We start from the raw sequence: 21,637 nt of genomic DNA, 5'->3' as shown, positions 1-21,637 counted from the left end.
TGTCTACAGCCCGCCCCGCCGGGGTCCGAGCCAGCCCGAGGAACAGCCCCGCCCGACGGCGCGCCTCGTTACCGGCCGCCTCCTCCCGACTGCCCCTCCCACTCCGGCCCCCCGCTGGCGGCGCTGCTCCCCTAGGGGGCGGTGTCCTCTTCCCACGTCCCACCTTCCGCTTTTCCCGGCGGCGCTGACCTCCCTGCGGACCCGGGAAGGAGACAGCGCCTTGTCCTTACCCGCCCCCGGCACGGCCCTCGTTAGCGGTCAGGTGTTCGCCCCCCGCCGCTCCCCCTCACCCCGTCCGGGTGCTTCAAAGGTTGGAGACCTGGCGAAATAACGTAGCGGCGTTTTGTGTGTAGCCGCCTAACTTCATCCGTAGCACCGAGGCACAAAGATCTGCGCTGAAGAGGCGAAAGCTAATTTTAAAAAGGGAACTCCCTCCTACCCCGGGTATTAAACTCTACCATTTGCCTTTCACACACTGGAACTAATTTAACCGTTGATTCACGGTTTTGATTCGGGAGCTTTTTATGTGAGATACTAGAGGTGGGCGTCTTCCTCCCACCACCGCTTTTTGTTCTCTATTGTGTGCACTATATAGAAATATTGAATTTGCTTTGACTTTAACTCCCAGGTTCTCCGGTGTTCCGGGTGCGCAGGAGTGCATTTTAAGTCTAGCAGCTTAGAATTTATGTGACAAGTGCCTATTACAGGTCGACAGTTTTCACTTTCATACTCCTTTGTCTCGCTGATAATTGGCCTCTGTTGCTTTATTTTGAATATTTCAATGATTACTGACACAGTAATTCCCATACGCATACGTTTCTTTCTCTAATAAAGACAATTTCTGGTTACTATAATTATTCTTTACGCTGGATTCCGAGAACGTGCCCATATTTCCTAGCTGATTAGCTTTTTGTTCCGGTTGCAAAATGCTGGCATAGAGTCCATTTTGACTCGTGATTAAAAATCACTGTTGTGTAACATTTTGCCTCCCTGCTTGCTTTTCCCTCTTTCTCTGGTCTTTTCCTCTGTAGAGGAAGTTATACTTCGGTGAAAGGAAGTAAGCCTTTTTACTGTTACTACTCTCTGAAAATCAGCCTTGGTTTTCTACATTACTAAATATAGAAATTTACTACAAGAAATTTCCACGAGATTTCTAATTTCGCCAAATCTTTGATTTAAACAAGAAGTATTTTAAAAGGAGATGTTTACAAGCTAACTTCAAGCAGTCAGAAAATTTCTTAGTAGCTTTTCACTTTCTGGCATTTCCCTTACCTGTGGATACCAGCCCCACTGCCTAAGTTATTTGTCCTGAGCCTGGATTCTTCTTCTGTAAAAATGATCATATTACTTAACTCATAGAGATGTTGTGAGGGTTCAATCAATAAAAGTAAAACCTTTAAAACAGGGTCTGGTATAGGGTAAAATAATTATTACTAGCTACAATTTATCCTTTTGGCAAAACAGCACATAACTTATAATAAAGAAGTATTCAATTGAGGGGGAAAAAAGCCTTTTCATCACATCTTCAGAATTTTGGAAGTTTTTATTATTGGGCCTTTTCAGTCTTGGTGAGGGTGAGGGTCTTTATAAAAACAAACAAATTTCACTTTTAGGAATTGCAAACTGTATAAAACCTTGAAGAGAAAAACTAAAAGATTCCAGATGTATTATATTTTTGTTTGTTTGTTTTGTCCGTAGGGAACTGTTCACATTTTATTTTAGCCCTCAGACATAAGTACAGGTAAAGACAGATTTCAGTTATTGAACAAAATCCAATTTGTTCTAAAAGTTTGTTATCTGCACCAATTTTCTCACTTAAAATTTAAAATTTTTTTTCAATTACAGCTGATATTCAATATTATATTACTTTCAAGTGTACAAAATAGTGATTAGATATTTATATAACTTATGAGGTGATCCATCCCGATAAGTCTAGTATCCACCTAGTTATTAGAATATTATTGACTATATTCCCTATGCTGTACTTTACATCTCTGTGATTATTATGTAACTGCCGATTTGTACTTCTTAATCCCTGAACCTTTTTCACCCAGCCTCCCAACCCTATATTATATGGTTTTAACACCCATCCTTAACTGGATCTTTTACCTTGTTTTGCATGCAGAAATTTTGAAATATCATATTCTTGCCAGGTTCCTTCATAGAGATGTTTTACAATGTTTCAGTAAAGAATTTAACAAGAATATACATGTCATTGCAGATAGAAGAAAAGAGAGCAGAGTCCTCACAAATCACTCTTGGGAAACCCCAATAAGCCAAAGGAGTCACCAAGTTAAAGTATGGAATGCTATCTAGTCTTAATTGTTGGCTTTCTCCTTTCTAGTGAGCCAGGATACCTTTGGTATTAGAAACATTGACATGCTTGGATTCTTGCAGTGTATTGTTTGTTTGTTTTTTGTGCCTCTTTACTTTTAAAAACTGTTCTATTTATACTTTATCATTAAATGGCAGTGTCATAAATATAGAAAATCAGCTGAAATGAGTCCTGTAAATTTTACAGGCAAGGCTATTTATGAGCATTTTCTGTAAAGGTGGATGGTACTCCAAGTTTCTAGTTTCTTACACTTTTAGCTTTTGGATTTATAATCACAGCTCTCCATAAGCTCAAGTGACATAAAGGGCTGATTCAGCTGCTACACACATTTAGGGAAGCCAAGATTATAAAAAACAAGCCTAAACATGTTGCTCCGTTTTGAAAATGCACAGAGCGTGTTCCTATACTGTTTTAAAGTGACAAAACCCAGGTTACTGTAAGAATCAATTTGTTAGTTTTCTTGTGAAATAAAGAGGTGCTTTTCAACTTTATCTGCATTTTATTTTTATTTATCCATGTCTGGTTTTTAGAAACTGGTGATCTTAAGGATGGACACTTAGACTATATTACAAAATGTTTTAGAGATCAATGTCACAGAAGTAACTTTAAGCTTCTTAGAGCTGTGATCAGAGAAAAGCTACCACTCGGGAAGGCCTGATATTCTTCCAGTGTATGTGGGATTTATGTTTCTAAAATAATGGCTTTCTTGAGCTTTTTTCATTGTGCAGTACTTGGGAAAAGTCTTACTTGAAAACAAGGCAATTTAAGAGTTTATGTTAAACTTCTGATTTTAATAAATTCAGAAATTTAGTTACGCTAATTAGATAACATAAAGCCTCAGTGTGAAAGCTCTCAAGAGTCCATGGTTCTTTACTTTTAAATTACTGCGTTTTGATAACTGTTATTGACTTATTTTTCCAAACAAATTACAGCAATTCTTAGCCAATATATACCTCCTTTTTATGTTTATTGTATCTATAATACTCTAAAGAAATATAAGCACCTCTCTTAATGCAATACTCTTAAAAGTACCAAATACCTTTAAGTAATATATTTACCTTAAACAATATATTTAGTCTAGATCAAACAATGGCAGTTTTCTTCAGGTGGCGGAAATACGGATGTATTTTTCCATTTTTCTGTATTTGCAAGTAGTCTATAATGAATGTGTTAACTTTATAGTAAAAAATGATAAGATGTTGAAGGACTATTTTTATTGTTTGATAATTATCTTTTTTATGAGGGTCTGCTAACAGTGAAATTGTGTTCCTTGTATATACTGTGGAGAAACAGAATTCCTACTCTAGATGAACTTTTCATATTTTGTCTTTTTAGTTTTAATATCTTAATGAGTTGCTGAAATTATTTGGTTTGCTTTTACTGACCCTCTATTACTTTCTCTACAATTCCTTCAATTCGCATGTGCTTTTCAGTTCTCTTCTAAATTCCTCTCAAATCTGTCCCTTAATTTGTTCTGCTTTAATTGAAATCTTCATCTTTTCTTCCCTGTAGTACTACAGAGGGCTCCTAACTGATTTTCCTGCTTCTAGTTTTCATCTATTCCAATTCCATTGCTATACAGCAGTTAAGAGTATTTACTTTTTCTAGATTGATCTAGTTATGTCATACTTATTCTTAAACACCTTTGTTGCCTTCTCCATATCTGGGATATAATCTAAGCTCCTTAAGGTCTTTAATGATCTAATCCCTCTCCATCTTCCCTTTCCAATATTATCTTCCTACTTTGCCTCACACTCTTGTTGCCTCTGGATAACATTAAGGTTTGGCCTTCCTCATATTGCCACATCAGAGATCTGATTCTACTCAGATCTCTGCCCTCCTTATACTGAGTACATGCTATAGGACCTATAGGACCTCTTTTGAGGTCCTATAGCATCCTAAGCAGTAAATGCCTCTCACTGTAACGTGTCTTTCTCTGCTATCAATGTATTTACTCTCCAAGTTGGTATCTTTCTTTTTACAACGCACAACTAATTTTTAACTCTAGTTCTCAGCCGCCCACCTTTTTTGTTGAAAATCTCTTTCCTCTTTCTAAAATCCTATGAAAATTCTTTAATTCTATGGCCATCGGGACCCCCGGATAGAAGTGATTCAGAAAAATTGGACTGAATATAAAGTTTAAGAAATAAACTTTATATTTGGTCTTCTCTTTTTGTGTATGTTCAAGCATGATATAATTAGAAACATGTCTAAAAGAGCTCTTTTAATAAATATTAAAACATTCTAGGTGCTAATAAAATTCTGTTCAGTCATCTTCTTTGAATAACTCCCTTGCCCACTGAAGGTAAGATGATCTCCTAATATATGTAAACCAATGCTTAAGGGTAAAAGAACAGTACTCTACTATAAGGTTAGGTTTCCTGAGGTCCAAGGACTCCTGGCTTCAGAGTCCAGGAACCCACTGATGTGATATGTAAAATGTTGTGATTAGGCATGTTATCTGGCGGTGGGGTGGGAGTGGGGGACAAGAGGGAAGGTCCATTGCTTTCAAGTCTCATGGGGCTCCCCTTGAGGTTTTGCAGTTACATGGTAATGCCACATTATATTTCATTCTTGTAATTAATTTCATTCATTATGTCTATGTTATTATTAGCTACGAGAAACCTAAAATTCAGTGTGCCCAGCGCAGTGTTTCCAGTGTGTTCTATAGACTACTTGGATCAGCATCATTTCAGGCACTTGTTAAAATATGCATATCTGGGTTGACATCAGGCAACTTAAATCAGAAACTGGAGGGCATGGGAATCTGCATTTTAAACTTACCAAATGATCTGTAGGCATTCTGGTTTAAGAACCATTATGATAAAACCAAGGAGAAAATTAACTCTTTCAAGTGGAGTTTGAATTAGTCTTTAAAAAAATATATTAATAACTAATAGTACTTACTACCTGCCAGGTGCTGTTGTAAATATATGATTTAACTACTTAAATGGCTTTAACAGCCATGTATTATTCAATGTGAGGAAACTGGGACATGGAAAAGTTAAGTAGACCGAAGACACATTGTAAATGGTAAAACTGAGATTTAAAACTCAGTGTGGCTCCAGAAGTCAAGCTCCTATATTGTTTCTCTTAAGGCAGAACATTTTATTAGTTTAGGATTTTTTGTTTTTAGTTTAAAAAATGTTGATCCTTAATATTTACTATCATTTAAAGCTTCACTTTGCAGCAAATGTAAAAAATCATTGTTTTTCTTCAAAAATGAATAGCTAAAAGAATCAAACATTATCCTGGAATACAGAGCTCAAGTGAACTATGTTAAAAAATACGATATCAGAAAATATCCTAAACAAAATTTAAAACATGTTACCATTTGTTTTGGGTGGTAGTAAATTTTCTATATGGTTTCTGTGTTTCAATAGCAAAATACAAATGTTTTTAAAAGAAAATCCAAAAGGATTTTTAAAAACTCATTTATTGCCTGAAGCAATACTCAGTTTGAATGGTTTGGAACTCTAGTTGAATTGTACATTTTTGGGGGATTATCTACTGTTCAGTGGTATGTGTTCATCTTTGTGACCCCTGAGATCTAAATTATACTGATTTTCACTTTTCATGAATTATTTTGGTAAGTTAACTTTAAAGTAATACAATGTATTACTTTAACATACTAAAATTCTTTTACTTCATATAACCAGCAAGGAAAAATGAGCAACTTCAGCCATTCCTCAGATATATCAAATATTTTTGTGTGTCAGATATGTAAATAGTTGTTAGCTAATTTTTATCTTTAAGATCACAAAAATTATCTTCCAGTTTGCCAAAAGCTTTGATGATAGTTGTAGGTCTGATAAGCAATTAATTTCTACACAGAAATTAAAGGGATATGTTAATTTTATTTAACTCCTTCATAGATAAAGAATATAGATAAGAAACTGTGGCTTAGAGAAATTAACTAGCCCAAAGCTAGTCAGCTGGTTAGTGACAGAGGAAGTTACTGGCTCACTAATTTGTTTTCTTCTACTTAATTTTTAATATTTTATATTTTTGATAGCTGCCCACAGCTTACCACTGACATGAAACTAACAGGTTGTTGATTTATATTGATGCCTGATAGCCAGTAATCTACTTTTTCGGAACTCTTATCCATGAGACTTTCCAGAATTCAAAAAGTGTCTGTGAAAAATGAACACATTGAATTGTTAACAGTTGATTACTCATGTGTTAGGACACTACCCAACACATCTTGGTGCTGTTTAAATGTTTTTAGTAAATGTGAAATTGGATGTAAATATTTAATCCACTTATTTGTAACTTCTTTTGCTATTAATCCACATTAAACAAAGCCACACTTAACATTTATAAAATAGGATAGCACAAAATAGGATAGCACAATTCCAGAATGAATTAATATAGTGTTGTGAGGTCTCTGAAGGAATATCTGATATTTGGAGGAATATAAACAGGTTTAATTTTTTCCACTTTCCTAAATGTAAAGTTTTACTTCCTTTAAAACTTTTTTTCCCTTCACTTTATACATGTCAGGGATTTGACATTGAACATCAAATACTTTCAACTTCTATTTATTTTCTTGCTTTTTATCCTGTCCCAGATTTTCTTTATCCCTTCAGGAGCTCGCCCAATGCTCTTTCTTCCAAACTTAAGATATTCATTCCTCAAGAATTTTTACATATATGACATGACAAAGGTCCTCACAACTCTCTCCTAGGGTTCAATTAATTTGCTCACAGAACTTACACACTCACTTACTTATGTTTACCAGTTTGCTGAAGAATGTGATATATGGAAGAACAGTCAGATAAAGAGATACACAGGATGATGTCTGGGAGGGTCCCAAGTGCAGGAGCTTCTGTCCTGGTGGAGCTGGTGTACATTACCCTCCTGGTACGTGGATGTGTTCACCAACCAGGAAGATCCTGAAACCCATACTACTGGGATTTTATGGAGACTTCCTCACATAAACATAATCAACTATTAACTCCATTTCCAGCCCCTCTCCCCTTCCTGGAGATTGGGTTGTGGAGCTGAAAATTCCAAACTTCTAATCATGGCTTGGTCTTTCTGGTGGCCAGTCCCCCATACTGGAGCCATTCAGGAGCCCATCCAGAGTTGCCTCATAGAACAATAGATGCTTCTAGTCCTCTCATTACTTAGAAATTTACAAAAGTTTTAGGAGCTCTGTGTCAAGGATCACCAGTATATATACTATGATCTCACAGCTCTTAAACACTGTTATAGCTCTTCTTCAAAGCAGGTATAATAATTGTACCACACAAAAAAATTTGTAGATCAAGTAATTAACTCAAAACCACCCTAGTAAGTTAACTCCAACAACTGTACTTTTTATATATCAGAAAAGGAAGTATAGGATAGAGCTCTGAAGCCAGAAAGGCTGGGTTGAAATCCTGGCTCTACCACTTAATGGCTATATGACTTTGAGAAAGTTACTTGTCAGTTTCCTCATCTTTAAAATATGGATAACAGAATTTTTATCACATGAGAGGAAAAAGGAAATAAGTATAAAGTGCTTACAAAAGTACCTTAGCACTCAGTGTTAATTTTATTTCCAACCTACCTCTTTTATTTATAAGAAAATAAAAGATAAAACGATTTGACATATGTGCTACTCTGAGGCATATGTAAGCTAGAAGAGAATGAAGGCTCAAATTAAGCTGGCTTTGGTTCAAATCCCAAGCACGTGTCTTTTAGAAACTTAACCTCAGAATTTCAGCATCTTCATCTCTGCTAGAACAGTATCATCTCACAAAGTTATTATAAAGATTAAATAAGGTGATATACATCTGGCACATAGCAAGTATTTAATTAACCAGCGATCATCTCTGCATCTCTAGCAGCTAGCATGTTTAAAGAAAAAACAGTGACACAGTTAAAACATCTTTGTACTTCCCTTCAGTAGTCCTCCCATTTCATTCCTTGGCATCATCCTAAATATTTCTACATTCACCATCTCAACATCTTTCTCCTACTGTAAACACCAGAGCAATTAAAGAAAAATGTAACATTTTTACCAAGTGAAGTGTATAATAGCAACAGCTGCAAGTCACCAGTACAGAAGAGAAAATGGTATTTTTACCTTACCACATTAAGGACCATTAAAAAATATTCAAAATTAATGTAATTAAGGCACATTTTTCCACTTTTAACCAAAGTTCCTCTTCATTTCTAAGCTTTTGCTACATATAATGTACAAAATCCGTAAGCTAACATTAAACCTATTTATTAACAAGTATCCTGCTCAAGAACTATACTTAGGTAAATGAAATAATGTCAGAACTATTTTATAGGCTATCTTACTAACAAGATGATTGCCAAATGTGGATTCTCTTCAATTTACATGAAGAATTATAAGGCTGTTCTAAGTTTGACTGTTGTTCCATAACTAGATGTGAAATTTTCCTAGGCTACTACCTGACAGAATATCAGAGAACTTTTTTTCACGCACCTGCATATTGTTCCCACAGTTCTTAGTATGACCCTAATAGAAACTGAAGGATAAACTGAGCAATAATGCAAACGAATTTCCCTGTTGACTGAAATTTTTAAAACTTAAGGATTAGGTATTATACATTACTACAATAACTTCACCAGTTAAAAATTCAAATTTATTGATCTAAAATGGCCAAAAAACTTAAAGCAAAAACTTTACTTAAGCTTAATGCTCTTTTTAACCCCTGCACGAATACCAGATAGTTCACCACTATAACGTTGCTCTTCTCTACGAACTTCACGAACCTGGCCTCTTCTACGAATTTTGGCTCTTCTGAACTTCTCCCGGTGTTTCACTCTGGGATTGCGATCGATCTTCTTTCTCCTTGGTGTAAGTCCTCTGTTTTTAGCAATCTGATAGGTAATGCCTCTCTTTGCATTTTGATCTTCAAGAGCTTGTTCTTCAGTACTATTTTCTTCTTTCTTTCTTTTCAACTTTTGCCCATCTTCTATTTCTTTATAGTATTTCAGTGCAGCTTCTTCAAAATCAGAATCATCAGAAAGATCTGTAACAGCAGAGGCGGCAGCAACAGTCTCGGAAACAGATTTTGGTTTGACCTTGGTGGATTTTGCTTTTAGATTCAGTTCTTTCTTTCCAGCATCATCCTTAAGTGTGAGTAGGTGACGAATTTCAGAGGACAGCTTCTGATCCACAACTGAGAGTTTGTTAATCAAAGTTCGGTAGGTAAGGAGCCTTTCTATGACAGGATGTCCGTGTGCAGGGACTCTCCTAGCTTTCAGGATCAAATAAAAACTGATGTTGGAGCAGTAGTTCAAATAGAGGTTGTACTTGGTCCTCAGGTATTGGCTTCCTTTTCCAGGTGGAATGATCCCTTGCTCCACCAACTGTAACAATGGCTCCAGCTCATCCCTCACCTCTGTCAACTTAACTTTCAGGTCTTCTATCAGCTCCAAGAGCTCTGGTGATTCCTTCTTCAGCATCTTTAGTTTCTCTTTCACGGAAACTTTCGCCAAATCCTTCACGACTCGTGTCTCAGCCTCATCTACCCGAGGCACCGATTTTGCAAAGGCCTCCACCCAGGTGACCCCAAAATCATCCTCTTGCAGTGCTTGGGCTAGGCGCCGCTGAATGAGCTGTGCCTCCTCCTCCTCCTCTTTTTCCTCATCCTCTACTTCTTGTTGACTCTGCCGGCTTCGGGACTTGGAACCATAGTCCGTGTCATAGTAAAGTTTTTTCCTCTGACCCCACGACAAACTGGGATCCACAGAGGCCTCGGCCTCACTCTGCACGGAGCTGCCATCATCGTCCTCTTCGTCCTCCTCATCCCCCGCACTCACTCCATCTTCATCGTCCTCCTCAGCAATATCTAGGGCTAGCACCTCTTCCTCCTCATCATCGCCATCCGCCTCCTCATCCCCACTCTCTATTTCGCTCCAGCCTTTAGCCAAGGCAGCTCGAGATTGGGCCTCATGGAAATCATCTACCTTATCCTGGTAGTAGCTGGAGTCCCTTGGTGAGGGTGGCAATTCTAAATCGTCTTCCTTTTCGTCCGCTGGGCCGCGACCTGCCTTGGCTCGCACAGCTGCCCACTTGGCCGCTCCGCGCCTCCGGGATCTCCCCACCATAGCTCACAGTCTCCGGTTCTACACCAAGGTCGGGCTTTCGGCCACCTCTGTCTTCCGCGCGAGAGCCACGCGCTTCAGCAACGCGCCTCTTGAAACAGCCACGCGCTCTCGTACCACACGAGTTTGCCGGCGCTCCGGTCGCCTGCAGAAGCTTCTACCTCCTTCCGGCCCCCAGGATGCTCTCCGCGGCGTGTGAACCAAGACTTCCGCTCGGCCCCGCAGGCTTACTCACATTAAGAGCACCTCCTTTTCGCTTTGTCCTTTAACGCCGATCGATTCCGGTAAATTAAAATCCTTCCGTGTAGGAACAATAAGGGCGGAAGGTAAGTTCCGTCGCGTCTTTCGGAGAGACTTCCGTTCTTAGTCTCGCGAGCCTGAGCGGTATCTTGACGGAACAGCGAGGCTAAGTCTCCCGGGACCAGTAGAGGGCGCTCTGCCTCTGTGCCTAGGAGAGACCGCGGGTCTGTGCAGTGAGCTGTACTGCGCATGTACCAGGCCTTTCCGACCGTGAACCGTTCGCTGGTGTAGAAGGTTTCTCTGTTTCCTGGAATAGTTTTCTCTTCTGCGCCTGTGTGTGGCAGTTAATTAGGTTTTGTTTTTTTTTTTCTTCGCAACGCCAAGGGCGCCACGGGTGCCTTTGGACTAGAGAATCCTGGTGTCGGCGTGCGGCGACAGCGCAGCTCGGGCCTCGGGGCGGGTGTGGCCGCAGGTTTCTAGCTGCCCGCCCTCGGCGGTTCTGCGGGACTTTCTGTCTCCGAGAGGTGACAGTGGGAAGACAGAGCCCCACTCTAAGGTCTGACTTTTCCAAGAAACTCAAATTCCCCGCAGAGGGCACCGCGATTTGTCTTCGTTTTAGTAGAGAAGGTTTATTCTTCAAGATACTTTGGAAATGCCACATTTTAACTCAGGGGTGTACCCTTAAAAATTTGTTTTTCAACATTTAAGCACAGGCAGCTTGATAAACTCTGGGAGAACAATGGCGGGCAAAAGCAGACCTGCACTCATGGGACTTGTGGTCTAGCGGGAGACAAGCGTTAATGAAGTAACCATGCAAAACATGCCAAATTATAACTGAACATTTGTCTTGTATTACCCAGATTTCATCTGCTGAAAACACCCAGCATACTTTTTATATCGTTTTTCTTTTTCTTTTTTTTTTAATCGATGCCAACCTCCTTAGATTTAGTACTCTCCCCACCTTGGGAAACTTCTACGGTATTGAAAAGATAACTTACGCATCACTTCTTTGATATCTTTAACTCCCTTGTCTTTTCTTCAGTTCTGTAGCACCTAGTAGACCTCTACAAACACTGATATTGCAAGCACCCAGTGCAGTTTCTGGCACAGAGTAAGTGTTCAAGATTTGTTCAATGAATAAGTATTGAAATTACAGTATTTGATTATCCGTCCGTCTCAGGTGCTACATAAAAGAGAGTGAATGAATGATGCATAAGGCTGCAAACATCCATCCCTAAGGGAGATAACCTGAGCTGGAATGGATTTTAGGAATCATTAATTCCAGCGCCATACTTTTATTTTACACATGTAGAAACAGACCTGGGAAGATTTCATTAGTAAATCTGGCATAGAAACCAGGCACAGGGCACCCATACCAGACTTTCACAGTCAGCTGTTACCAGTCCTTTGCTTTTTCAGTGTGAATGAGTTTCAGATCTTTTCCAGTGGATAAGTTTTGCTGGGTAGATGAAAGAAATCAAGAGGACAGATTAAAGTGTTTGAAGAAAAGGATGGTAATAAGGGAAGAATTAGTCAAACTTGTCTTTGTAAGTACTACTAGAGCTAGAATTATGAAAAGACTGCCTTATATATAAACTTAGAAAAGTTAAAGATTTAAGTTTTCAAGACATTACATATGGTAGGTTCAGAATTAGTATTACTATGATACCTTCAAATGTAGGTTGTCGGAAGCTGAACTTTTGGTATGTTGCTAAAATTAATGATGACAAATATTTTTGCAGAAAGTATAAGTGTCATTAGGTTAAGAAAAATAATACAAATTTTTAGAAATGCTATTTCTAACAACATTTTCAAAGTGTTAAAAGTTACCTTATGCATTTGAAAACCTTTACAATATTAGAAAACAATTTTAAGAATAAAAAAGATGGGTAAAAATCTTATATTCTGAATTTTTAGCACAATTTGTTTTTGAATGTAAATGTGAATAGATTTTGCCATTCAACAAATATTAACTACTTTCTAACTGTAGCAGAATGCTACATGGTGTAATAGATACAAAGGTGAATTAGCCTGTATCTTCCCTCAAAGAGCTTATAATCAGGAAGACAAGATGTGTACACATTACTAAAATACAAGGTAGTATGTGATATAAACCTACTGTATGAGATTAGAGGGATGAGAGATCACCTCTGGATTGTTTTTCTAGAAACAGTGCTTAAATAATGGTGCATTTATGCTGGAACTGTAATTAGATCCTTGCTTTATATGTAGTATTGAATTTTCATTATGTCTAAATATTAAGTTTTATTTAGACACATAAAACAGTCCCAATTTTTCCGTTTATTTTTATTGAAAATAAAAAATACTTCATACTTCAGAACCAAAATGTATATATTATTATAGAGAAGTTAGAAAAATATTTTGGATGTTTTTAATGGTAATGATCACATTGCTCTAATATTACTTAGTTTATACTACATATTACATTAACTATTTAGAGTTGCACTATCCAGTGCATATTCAGAGTGTTGTATTCTAATGTTCTCAGATTTTTGATAAAGAACAGTTGAAGCCTATTTTTTAATTCCAGCAGCTCCCATAGACTAATCTTCCATAGTCTAATCTTATCATTATATACCACTTAGATGAGTTTTTTCCTTAAAATTTTGTATTGCTGTAAAGACAGATTAATAACTATTATATCATAAACCTATGCCAATTAAAAAGAAAAACACTGAGTCCCCAGAGAAAATGAACAAATATTAAATAACATTTGATATTTAACTGTTATATTTGTGGCAACCATAATTTGTCATCAACTTGAATCCTTATTACATTATTGTTATACCAGGTTTAGGAGTTAGCAAGCTACACATAATGAGGGCCAATAGTTTTTTTTAGAAAAAGAATATCCTTTTGCCTAAGCCGTATATGGAATTTTCTGACTGTGGAAGGTAGGAGTTTGTGAATGACACACTAAGTGATATTAGGATACTTTCTTCAGGGCATGAGTTCTGGGTCTTGAAGGTATTCTACAATCAGATTAGCTTAAATCGATCTCACTTCTTTTTGAACTGTTGTAGCAATAATAATAATAGCTAACATTGGGAGCAGTCATTATGTACAGGTACTGTTATAAGCTCTTGACACTCAACCCTTTGAGGAAGATACTATAGTAATCTCTTATTTAAGGCTAGGAAATGGTAGAACTAGTTTTGAACCCAAACAGTCTGGCTTCAGAATCCACTGTACTAACTACTAACTACTGTACCGTACTGGCTATGAAATATTCCCTTACTAGGTCTTCTCATTTCCAGTCTCTGCTGTACATTTGATTCAGTATCATCAGATATATCTTACTAGAGAATAATTTCCATCATCCCACAGCTCGTTCATAAGCTTTCAATGATTCTCAATTACAATTAAGATAAAGTTCACAACATACACGGCCCTCCCAGATTTGTCTCGAAGCAACCTTTCCAGCCATACCCTTCATTGTCCCCCTCCCATTGTAAGTGCTCTACCACTCTTTATTCTCCAAACTGCTTTGCAATTTCCTCCTTTGTCTCTTTGCTTGTATTTTCAGTGTTCTCATAATTACCTATATCAGAAATTTATAAATCATGACAGACATCTTTTTGGTTAACAAAGAAATTCTCACACAGGTCCATAATGGTACCCGTATGAAGCTGTTTGAAAAGCCACTATTGACAGAGAGTTGGAGATAACCCGATGCTCGTTCCTGGAAGAGTAGATCAATAAAATGTCACGGATGAACAGCATAGAATTTAGGAGCATATAGTGACCATACATCTTGGTTTGCTTGGTATAGCCCTTATTAACCTTTTATTCCAGTGTAATTACTCTTTAAATGATTTAGATGATAAATTATATGGTCATCTTAATGACACAGTAATTGGAAACAGTACGTTATATACTCAGGGCAATATGGATGGTTCTTAAAAACAATATGCTTAGGGAAAAAAATAAAAAATAATAAAAAAAATAAAAAAATAAAAAATGTAATATAATACCACTCATAAATACAATAATACACCTTTTTGTAAGAACATATGCAAACAAAATAGTGTCCATTAAATACAAAATAAATAATTGCTTATGGAGGGGCAAAAAGAATGGGATGAGGCTTGGAGATGAGAAGGAGTAGGAGAGGAACCTGCCATGGACCAATAACAAGAATGTGCCCAGAACTGAGGAGTATTATTAACTATTTGCATCTGAGGTTCAATTACAAAACAAATAAGCAGACAAAAACAAAAAACGACCATATAGGTCCCTAACTTAAAGTTCTTTAAAAGCTTCTCAGCATCTATAGGATCAAGTTCACATTCCTTATAACCTGACTCTTGCCTACATCTTTAACTTCACATCTTTACTTTAACTTCACATCTCCTCCCTCTCGCTCACTCGCTCTCTCGCTCTCTCTTTCTCTCTCTCCCTCCCAACTTCCCTCCCTCTCTCCCTCCCACCGTCCCTCTCCCTCTCTGTATGTATGTGTGTATGTATATCTATCTATATATATACCTCCATATATATATATCTATATCTATAGATATATATATAGGCTAAGATCGGAAGCCTTTATTTTGTAGAGAATGAGGGCTGGCTAAAAAATTATGTGAACTGTGTTTCAGAAGACCTTCACTATCCAAGCTATAATTATCATTGAATCAATAGTTAATATATAAATTATTATATCTACAGGGTTCCTCATGAATCTTGTGCTGGCTGTGCTCTTTCTTGCATCATTTCTTTTGCACATGTTTCTGCCTTCTAGAGAATTCTTATTCATTGTTTAAGACTAATTTTAAAAGTCACCTTAAAAGCCTTTCCTGGCCTCTTCAGACAGGGTGAAGAACTTCCTCTTTTGCGTTCCCATGTTTCATACATATCTCTATATTTACTGCTATCTTTCTACTAAGTCTATGAGCCCTGTTAAGTCTGGATCCAAATAGTCATTTTTTAAATCCTAGAATCTAGGTCAGTGTCAGCATATCAAAATAGTAGCCTTTAACAATGAATTGCAGTGTCTTTTATGTTTCTTTAGCCATTAACACAGTTTTTTAAAATTTGAAAGTGAAGTAACATTTAAAAGATGAAAAATTTAATATATGGCTTTTGTGAACTTAAGCTAAGTTAAGTGTGTACTTACTTTTTACCCTAGCATTGCAGACTATGTTTTGATGACTGAAGTTATCTAAGAAGTAGCTTTTTTTTTTTTTTTTTTAATGCACAGAGAAGTAGTAGCAGTAAAAAATAATTTGATAGGAGAGTAATAATGAGAAAATGTATTCTTGGTGTTAATTGCTATCGACTTATTTAGATAGTTTAATATAATCACAGAAACTCCTTGAACTATTTTCGGGTGCAAAAAAAGAAAGAAGGATTATTTTTAGGTGTAAGAGAAAATGGAAGAGATGAAGTATAGTTGCCATCTGTTTTTATTTCTGTTGGAAACCACTTACTCTGAAACCAGTAGGTTTTAGATTCTTTTTGCAACTAAGGTCTTCTTTTTGCAACTAAGGTCTATATGTATTTAAAGATTCAAAAATCCTAAAAATGACTTGGAAGTAAAATATAGAACTTCTACTGAAATATACGAAAAATATATGAACGCTTCTAAGTTTTTAATTAAAAATGACTTGGTTTGGTAGCTTTAATTACAAAATGAAGAATTTAATGAAATTTTGAAGCTTATTGCCCTTTCAAACTCTAATCCAATGAAATACTGTGCAATTATTTTTGTAACATTATTTTAATTGTTTTTTATTTTTTCTAGTATGAGGAACCTTACAGGTACAATTATTTATATATTAACTATTGATTCAATGGTAATTTTAGCTTTGAAAGTGAAGGTCTTTTGAAACACAATGCATGTACATTTTTTTGTTTTAGTTACTTACTCCTCATTCTCTACAGCATGAAGTCCTTAGCTCTTAGCCTAATATTATGGGTCTGCTTTTATCTGGCCCCAACTTATTTTTCCAGCTGCTTTCCTACTATTTTCCTTGAGGAATTCTATATTTTAGCTAAACTACAATACTCCTTGTTCTTCTCTTTCTGAGATTTCTTTCTCTTGGCCTTTGCTTAGACCCTCCCCTCCATCTCTGTTCATAGATGGCCTTCAAAGCCCATCTAAAATACCTTCTTTAGGCTATATTGTCTGATCTGCTTCCTTCCACTAGCATCTAATAGCCCTTTAACTCTTCTTATGTTAGAATTTTAAAATATTTTCTATACTGTATTAAAACTACAGGTATTTATACACTTACCTTTTCTGTCAGTATATCACCATTTATCTTGTAACACTTAACAGTATCTAATACAATTACTTATACCTAGTAAGTACTGGTAAATAGCTAATCAAATGAGAGTTAAATTTAGTTTTGTTAAATTTCAAAAAGGTATTAAAAATTAGAAAAACAGCTAAGAATTTAATAAGCTTCTTGTAAATGTGGCATTGATTTGTATCTATTTTTGGTATTAAGAGAGAACTTAGACTTTATGCTAAGAGCAATGGTGACCCATTGGAGGGTTTTAAACAGGGCAAGATTAGAGAATTGATGGAAAGTAAGTACGATTACAGGTAGGAAGTTAGTGTGAGGCTGTTACAGTTAGCTAGGTGATGAATTTTAGTGTCTAAACTAGGGTCCTAAGTAGATAAAAAAAAAAAAGTAGACAGATTAAGAGCTATTTAAGAGATGGTGTTATAGGACTTAGTATCTGATTAAGTATGAGGGATGAGGAGTTACAGTGACTCCCAGGTTTTCTTGTACAACTGAGTACATGATGGTACCCTCTACTAAGACAGAAAACTCAAAAGGAAAGAGGTTCCCAGGGTGCAGGGAATGGGAAAATAAGTTTGGACATGCTGCATTTGAGTTATCTGTGGAAAGGTTCAAGTGTCTAATATCTTCTAGACAGTAGGATATATGTGTCTGAGCTTGGGAGAAATATCCAAACTAGAGAAAGATTTCGGGGTCTTCCACATTCAGTAAAACATGGGACTATATTAGATATTTACCTAAAAAAATAAGGTTTTAGATTGTAGCTAGCACACATAAACTAATAGACTAGCAGGTGTATGCCTGCCATTATAGTTATAGGACTATCAAGTGTCAAATTTAAAAGCTTTGGATTAATAAATGAGCTATATGTAATGAAATGTCTAATTTAAACCTATTCAAAATTTAAGACTTTTAAATTATACACTTACCTTTTCAAAATCAAAATCACAGAAGCAAATTATCACCACTACCAACAAAAAATACATCTGAATAAAGCCTCCATGTGTGCTCAACTCACATTTTTATCATGTCCAAAAGTTTTAATACTTGTCAGGGTTTTCTCCGCTTGCTATTGCGAATATCATTGATTATTTTGAGAGATACTTAGTATGTATGAGGCACTGTGCTAGGTATTTTAAGTATTATTTTATTCTCACAGTATATTTATAAGAAGGGTACCATTATTATTCCTCTTTTCACAGCTGTGAAATAATTTTCTCAAGATTATATAGCTGGTGGTTAAACCCAATCTGTCTCATTCTGAAGTTAGTTTTCTGAGCCGTTTTGTTATACTGTTTCCTAGTCGATAGTTTATCACTGATGAAAACCTTGTAGAACACAGAGATATGCGTCAATGGATATTGAAAAAAATTGGCCATTCAGATTTATAGACTAAAATTACTGAGAGAGATGGCATCAGTTTCAACCAATATAATCGCAGAAAAATAGGAGACTCAGGAGACATCAGCCACATTGAATCTCTCCAGTTTTGTTTTGGAATCTGGGAAAGCATGAATGTAGTAGGTGTCTATAGGCAAATAATCATAAAGTATAATTAGAGGATGTCATTTAGAGATTGACACTGTCCTTCATTGGTTAATTTTGGGCAAATGTATTCTGTTGTTTTTGATTTTGTTTTGTTTTTGCTTCTGTGATTTTGATAAAATTGTTTATTCACTATAAATTGTTTTCTTTCAACTTATTTTTGTCTACACTGATTGCCATATCAAAGTATTACTTCACTCTGTGATTACTAACTACCACAATTAATGTCCTATTGTACAATATTTAAAATCACACTGAACTCATTACTTAAGAGTTTCCTTTTATATAAATCAGTAATATTTTGATATTGTATTGGAAACTTGTTTCATGTTGCTAAGGAACTAAATGAAGATATTTAATAATCAATTATTATAATTGTCATATAAAATCACTACAACCATATCATATAACACCAAATTTATATTCACGTAAAATATTTTAATTTTGCACAGCACATAGCACTATAGTATGTGCTTAAGGGGAGGCATGTTGAAACATATAAAATATATTATTTTTGAACTCATTGCCATATTGAACTTGCATTACCTCAAGTAGTCATGTTTGCTCTCAACTCTAAATTACTAATGTTATTCTCTCCTAGACCATATTTGTCCCTTTTTTGCCTGACTTTTACTCATCTTTCAGTCTCAATGTGAACATTACTTTCTCTGGGAATCTTTCCTTTACCCTACCTTTCCCCATCCCCAACATTTGTGCTTCTAAGGCACATTGTATTTCGTCATCATAAATATATATTGAGTATACATCATTACCCAGTAGACTATAAACCTAATTGATCAGAGGTCATATTTGTCTCTTTCACTTGTATCCCTGCCACAGTGTAGATGTTAATAGATATTTGTTGAAAGAAAGAATAAATAAATGAATGATCATTTGAATTAAGGGCCAGGTAAGCAGCATTAGCGTTACAGACCACAAAAACATATTTGCTATAATAGCAACTTTATTCCAGTGTCTTAAAGAAAAATTATTTTAAATAAAAATACATGGTTGTCCCAATTATATAAGGAAATTATGAGCCAAAAATATAGCTATATTAATTTTCTATTGGTGATATAATAAATTACCACAAACTTGGTGGCTTATCACAATACAAATTTATTATCCTTACAGTTCTGTGGTAAGAAGTCTGACATGGTCTCATTGGGCTAAAATCAAGGTGTTAGTGCAGCTTTGTTCCTTCTGGAGGCTCTAGAGGAGATTCTGTTTCCTCGATTTTCCCAGCTTCTAGATGCTGCCTACATTTCATGTCTCATGCCTCTTTCCTTCAACTTCAAAGGCAGCAGTGCATGATCTTCAAACCTCTGTCTCACTCCTGCCTTCCTCTTTCTCTTATAAGGACCCTTGTTATTACAACGGACCAACCTGGGTAATCCAGGATAATTTCTCTATCTGAAGGTCAGCTGATTAGCAGCCATAATTCCATTTGCAACCTATATTCCCCCTTGCCATGTAATGTAACATTCACAGGTTCTGAGAATTAGGATGTTAATCTCTTTGATGGGCCACCATTCTGCCCCACTGTAATAGCTTAGCATTTATGTCATTCTGAAAGAAGATGCTATATGTTCTCAACATAAAGAAAAAATAATAATAGATGCTAAAATAATTGTTTATATGTTGCAGCCATGTTCTAGGGGCCTTAACACTTTTTATTTCTTATTAATCCTATGAAGTATGTACTATAGCCATGCTCATTTTATAGATGAAATTGAGGAAAAGAGAGGTTAAATAACTTACTAAAATCCCATTTGAACCCATACAATCTGACTCCAGAGCCTTTGCTCTTTATTCAGTAGGAAGATGGTAGATGGAGTAAATTCGTCTCCTAAGACTTATCCTTACACTGTGAAGTATTATGTTGTTTTAGGTATTGTAAATTATGAGAAGCTAAGATATATTTATAATATTGCAAAGTTACTTGGGACATAATTATTGCACATCTTTTGGGCTAAAGCCATTTATTTGAAACTGAAAGAGATATGAAAGAATTACTGTGATTGTCTTTAAAGAATGTATCAGATATTTTAAAAATAATTGACTGGATATTTCTCATAGATTTTTATGTTTTCTCCTTGTTATTATGGAAAACAAACAGTATGGCACTTACATATGATGCAAAAACACTGACTAGAAGAGGTAGAATAAGAAAAATTTGATTTTTTCACTTATTTTCCTGAATCTTTATAGTTCCTTTTCGGTGTTTCCTCACACCTTTTTTGGCTGCCAGTTGCTAGTGCTCTTTACGAACCCCTCTCTACATCTAGAAAACATTACTTTAGAATCAGAGATAATTTATACACATATAAAGAAAAGTGATAAAAATGTAAAGTAATATGTTAACACATAAAATGATATAAAGAGATATAAGATGGATTTATTAGCAATGGAGAAACAGAGAATAATGTGATGAACAGAATGGGATGACATTAGCAGGGAAGAGTTACCAGAATTAGTTTTAAAGGTTTTAGGATTTTGACAAGGGTTGGCAGGAAAGAAAAATGTATGGAAAATGACAGAGCAAAAAAAGATTCTGAAAGAGGAATTGGCTAATTATATACAGGAAAAGGAAAGCAGACGTATTTGATTAGAGCAGAGGCCTCTCCTGAAAATAGATTCGAATTTCCTTAAAGCAGTGAGGGACTACACCACTTGAGTTAATGAGTTGAAAGGAGCATATTGCTGTTTGAGAGGTTTCCTGGGGACACTGTTTATTATTATGTCTCTAGGGAAATTATCATGAAATCTAAACTGTTGTTTTTCAAACGAGTTTTTAGAAATAGGCTGTTTGTAAAGTAGGACCTGCCCAGAAGGTCACTGTGGTGAGAAGAAAGAGCACTGCATAATGGTCAAATGACTGACATGTACTATCCCAAATAGCAGTTCTATGAAAAGCCCCTGCAGGTGCAAGTTTATTTAAAAACAGACCTCAACACAGGTGCAATTCTCCTTACAAACATTTAACCACAAAAGACTACACTAAAAGTGTATGTGGAAAGCTGTTGGAAAAAAAGAGAATTTAGTTTTTGTTTGTCTTAAGTTTTTAATCTTTAAAAATAATTTGGGATAAAGATTCTTCTTCATGTTCTGAGTTCTTTGTTAATTTAACTGTTGCCTCCTGATATCTAAATATAAATTTTACATGCACTGTGAT

At 36.0% G+C, this 21,637-nt stretch overlaps 2 protein-coding genes across 8 annotated transcripts in view; one reads left to right on the top strand and one right to left on the bottom strand.

Annotated features, from left to right (window-relative positions):
* Positions 1-8,918: 8,918 nt before the first annotated feature.
* UTP3 (UTP3, small subunit processome component) lies at positions 8,919-10,747 on the bottom strand. Its single transcript, XM_006917283.3, has one exon. It carries the CDS (start codon positions 10,409-10,411, stop codon positions 8,981-8,983), a length of 1,431 nt encoding a protein of 476 aa, XP_006917345.1. The 5' UTR covers positions 10,412-10,747; the 3' UTR covers positions 8,919-8,980.
* Positions 10,748-10,893: 146 nt separating this feature from the next.
* Positions 10,894-21,637, top strand: part of JCHAIN (joining chain of multimeric IgA and IgM) — a 29,418-nt gene continuing 18,674 nt past the window's right edge. For 2 of the 7 annotated variants that reach the window (XM_006917282.3, XM_015593496.2), the window contains exons 1-2: positions 10,894-11,204; positions 11,691-11,759. The gene's annotated coding sequence lies outside the window, so the exon portion shown is untranslated. Of the gene's footprint in view, positions 11,760-21,637 lie in introns of all 7 variants that reach the window. The other 5 variants (XM_025050563.1, XM_015593499.2, XM_025050562.1 and 2 more) reach the window with 3 other exon arrangements.

This window comes from Pteropus alecto, unplaced genomic scaffold (assembly GCF_000325575.1).
Source record: "Pteropus alecto unplaced genomic scaffold, ASM32557v1 scaffold237, whole genome shotgun sequence".
Taxonomy (NCBI): domain Eukaryota; kingdom Metazoa; phylum Chordata; class Mammalia; order Chiroptera; family Pteropodidae; genus Pteropus; species Pteropus alecto.
This window is presented reverse-complemented; position numbering and strand designations above follow the sequence as displayed.

What these genes read in the sequence shown, in the direction of transcription:
- UTP3 (XM_006917283.3), bottom strand. Translation starts at nt 10,411, where the DNA reads ATGGTGGGGAGATCCCGGAGGCGCGGAGCGGCCAAGTGGGCAGCTGTG.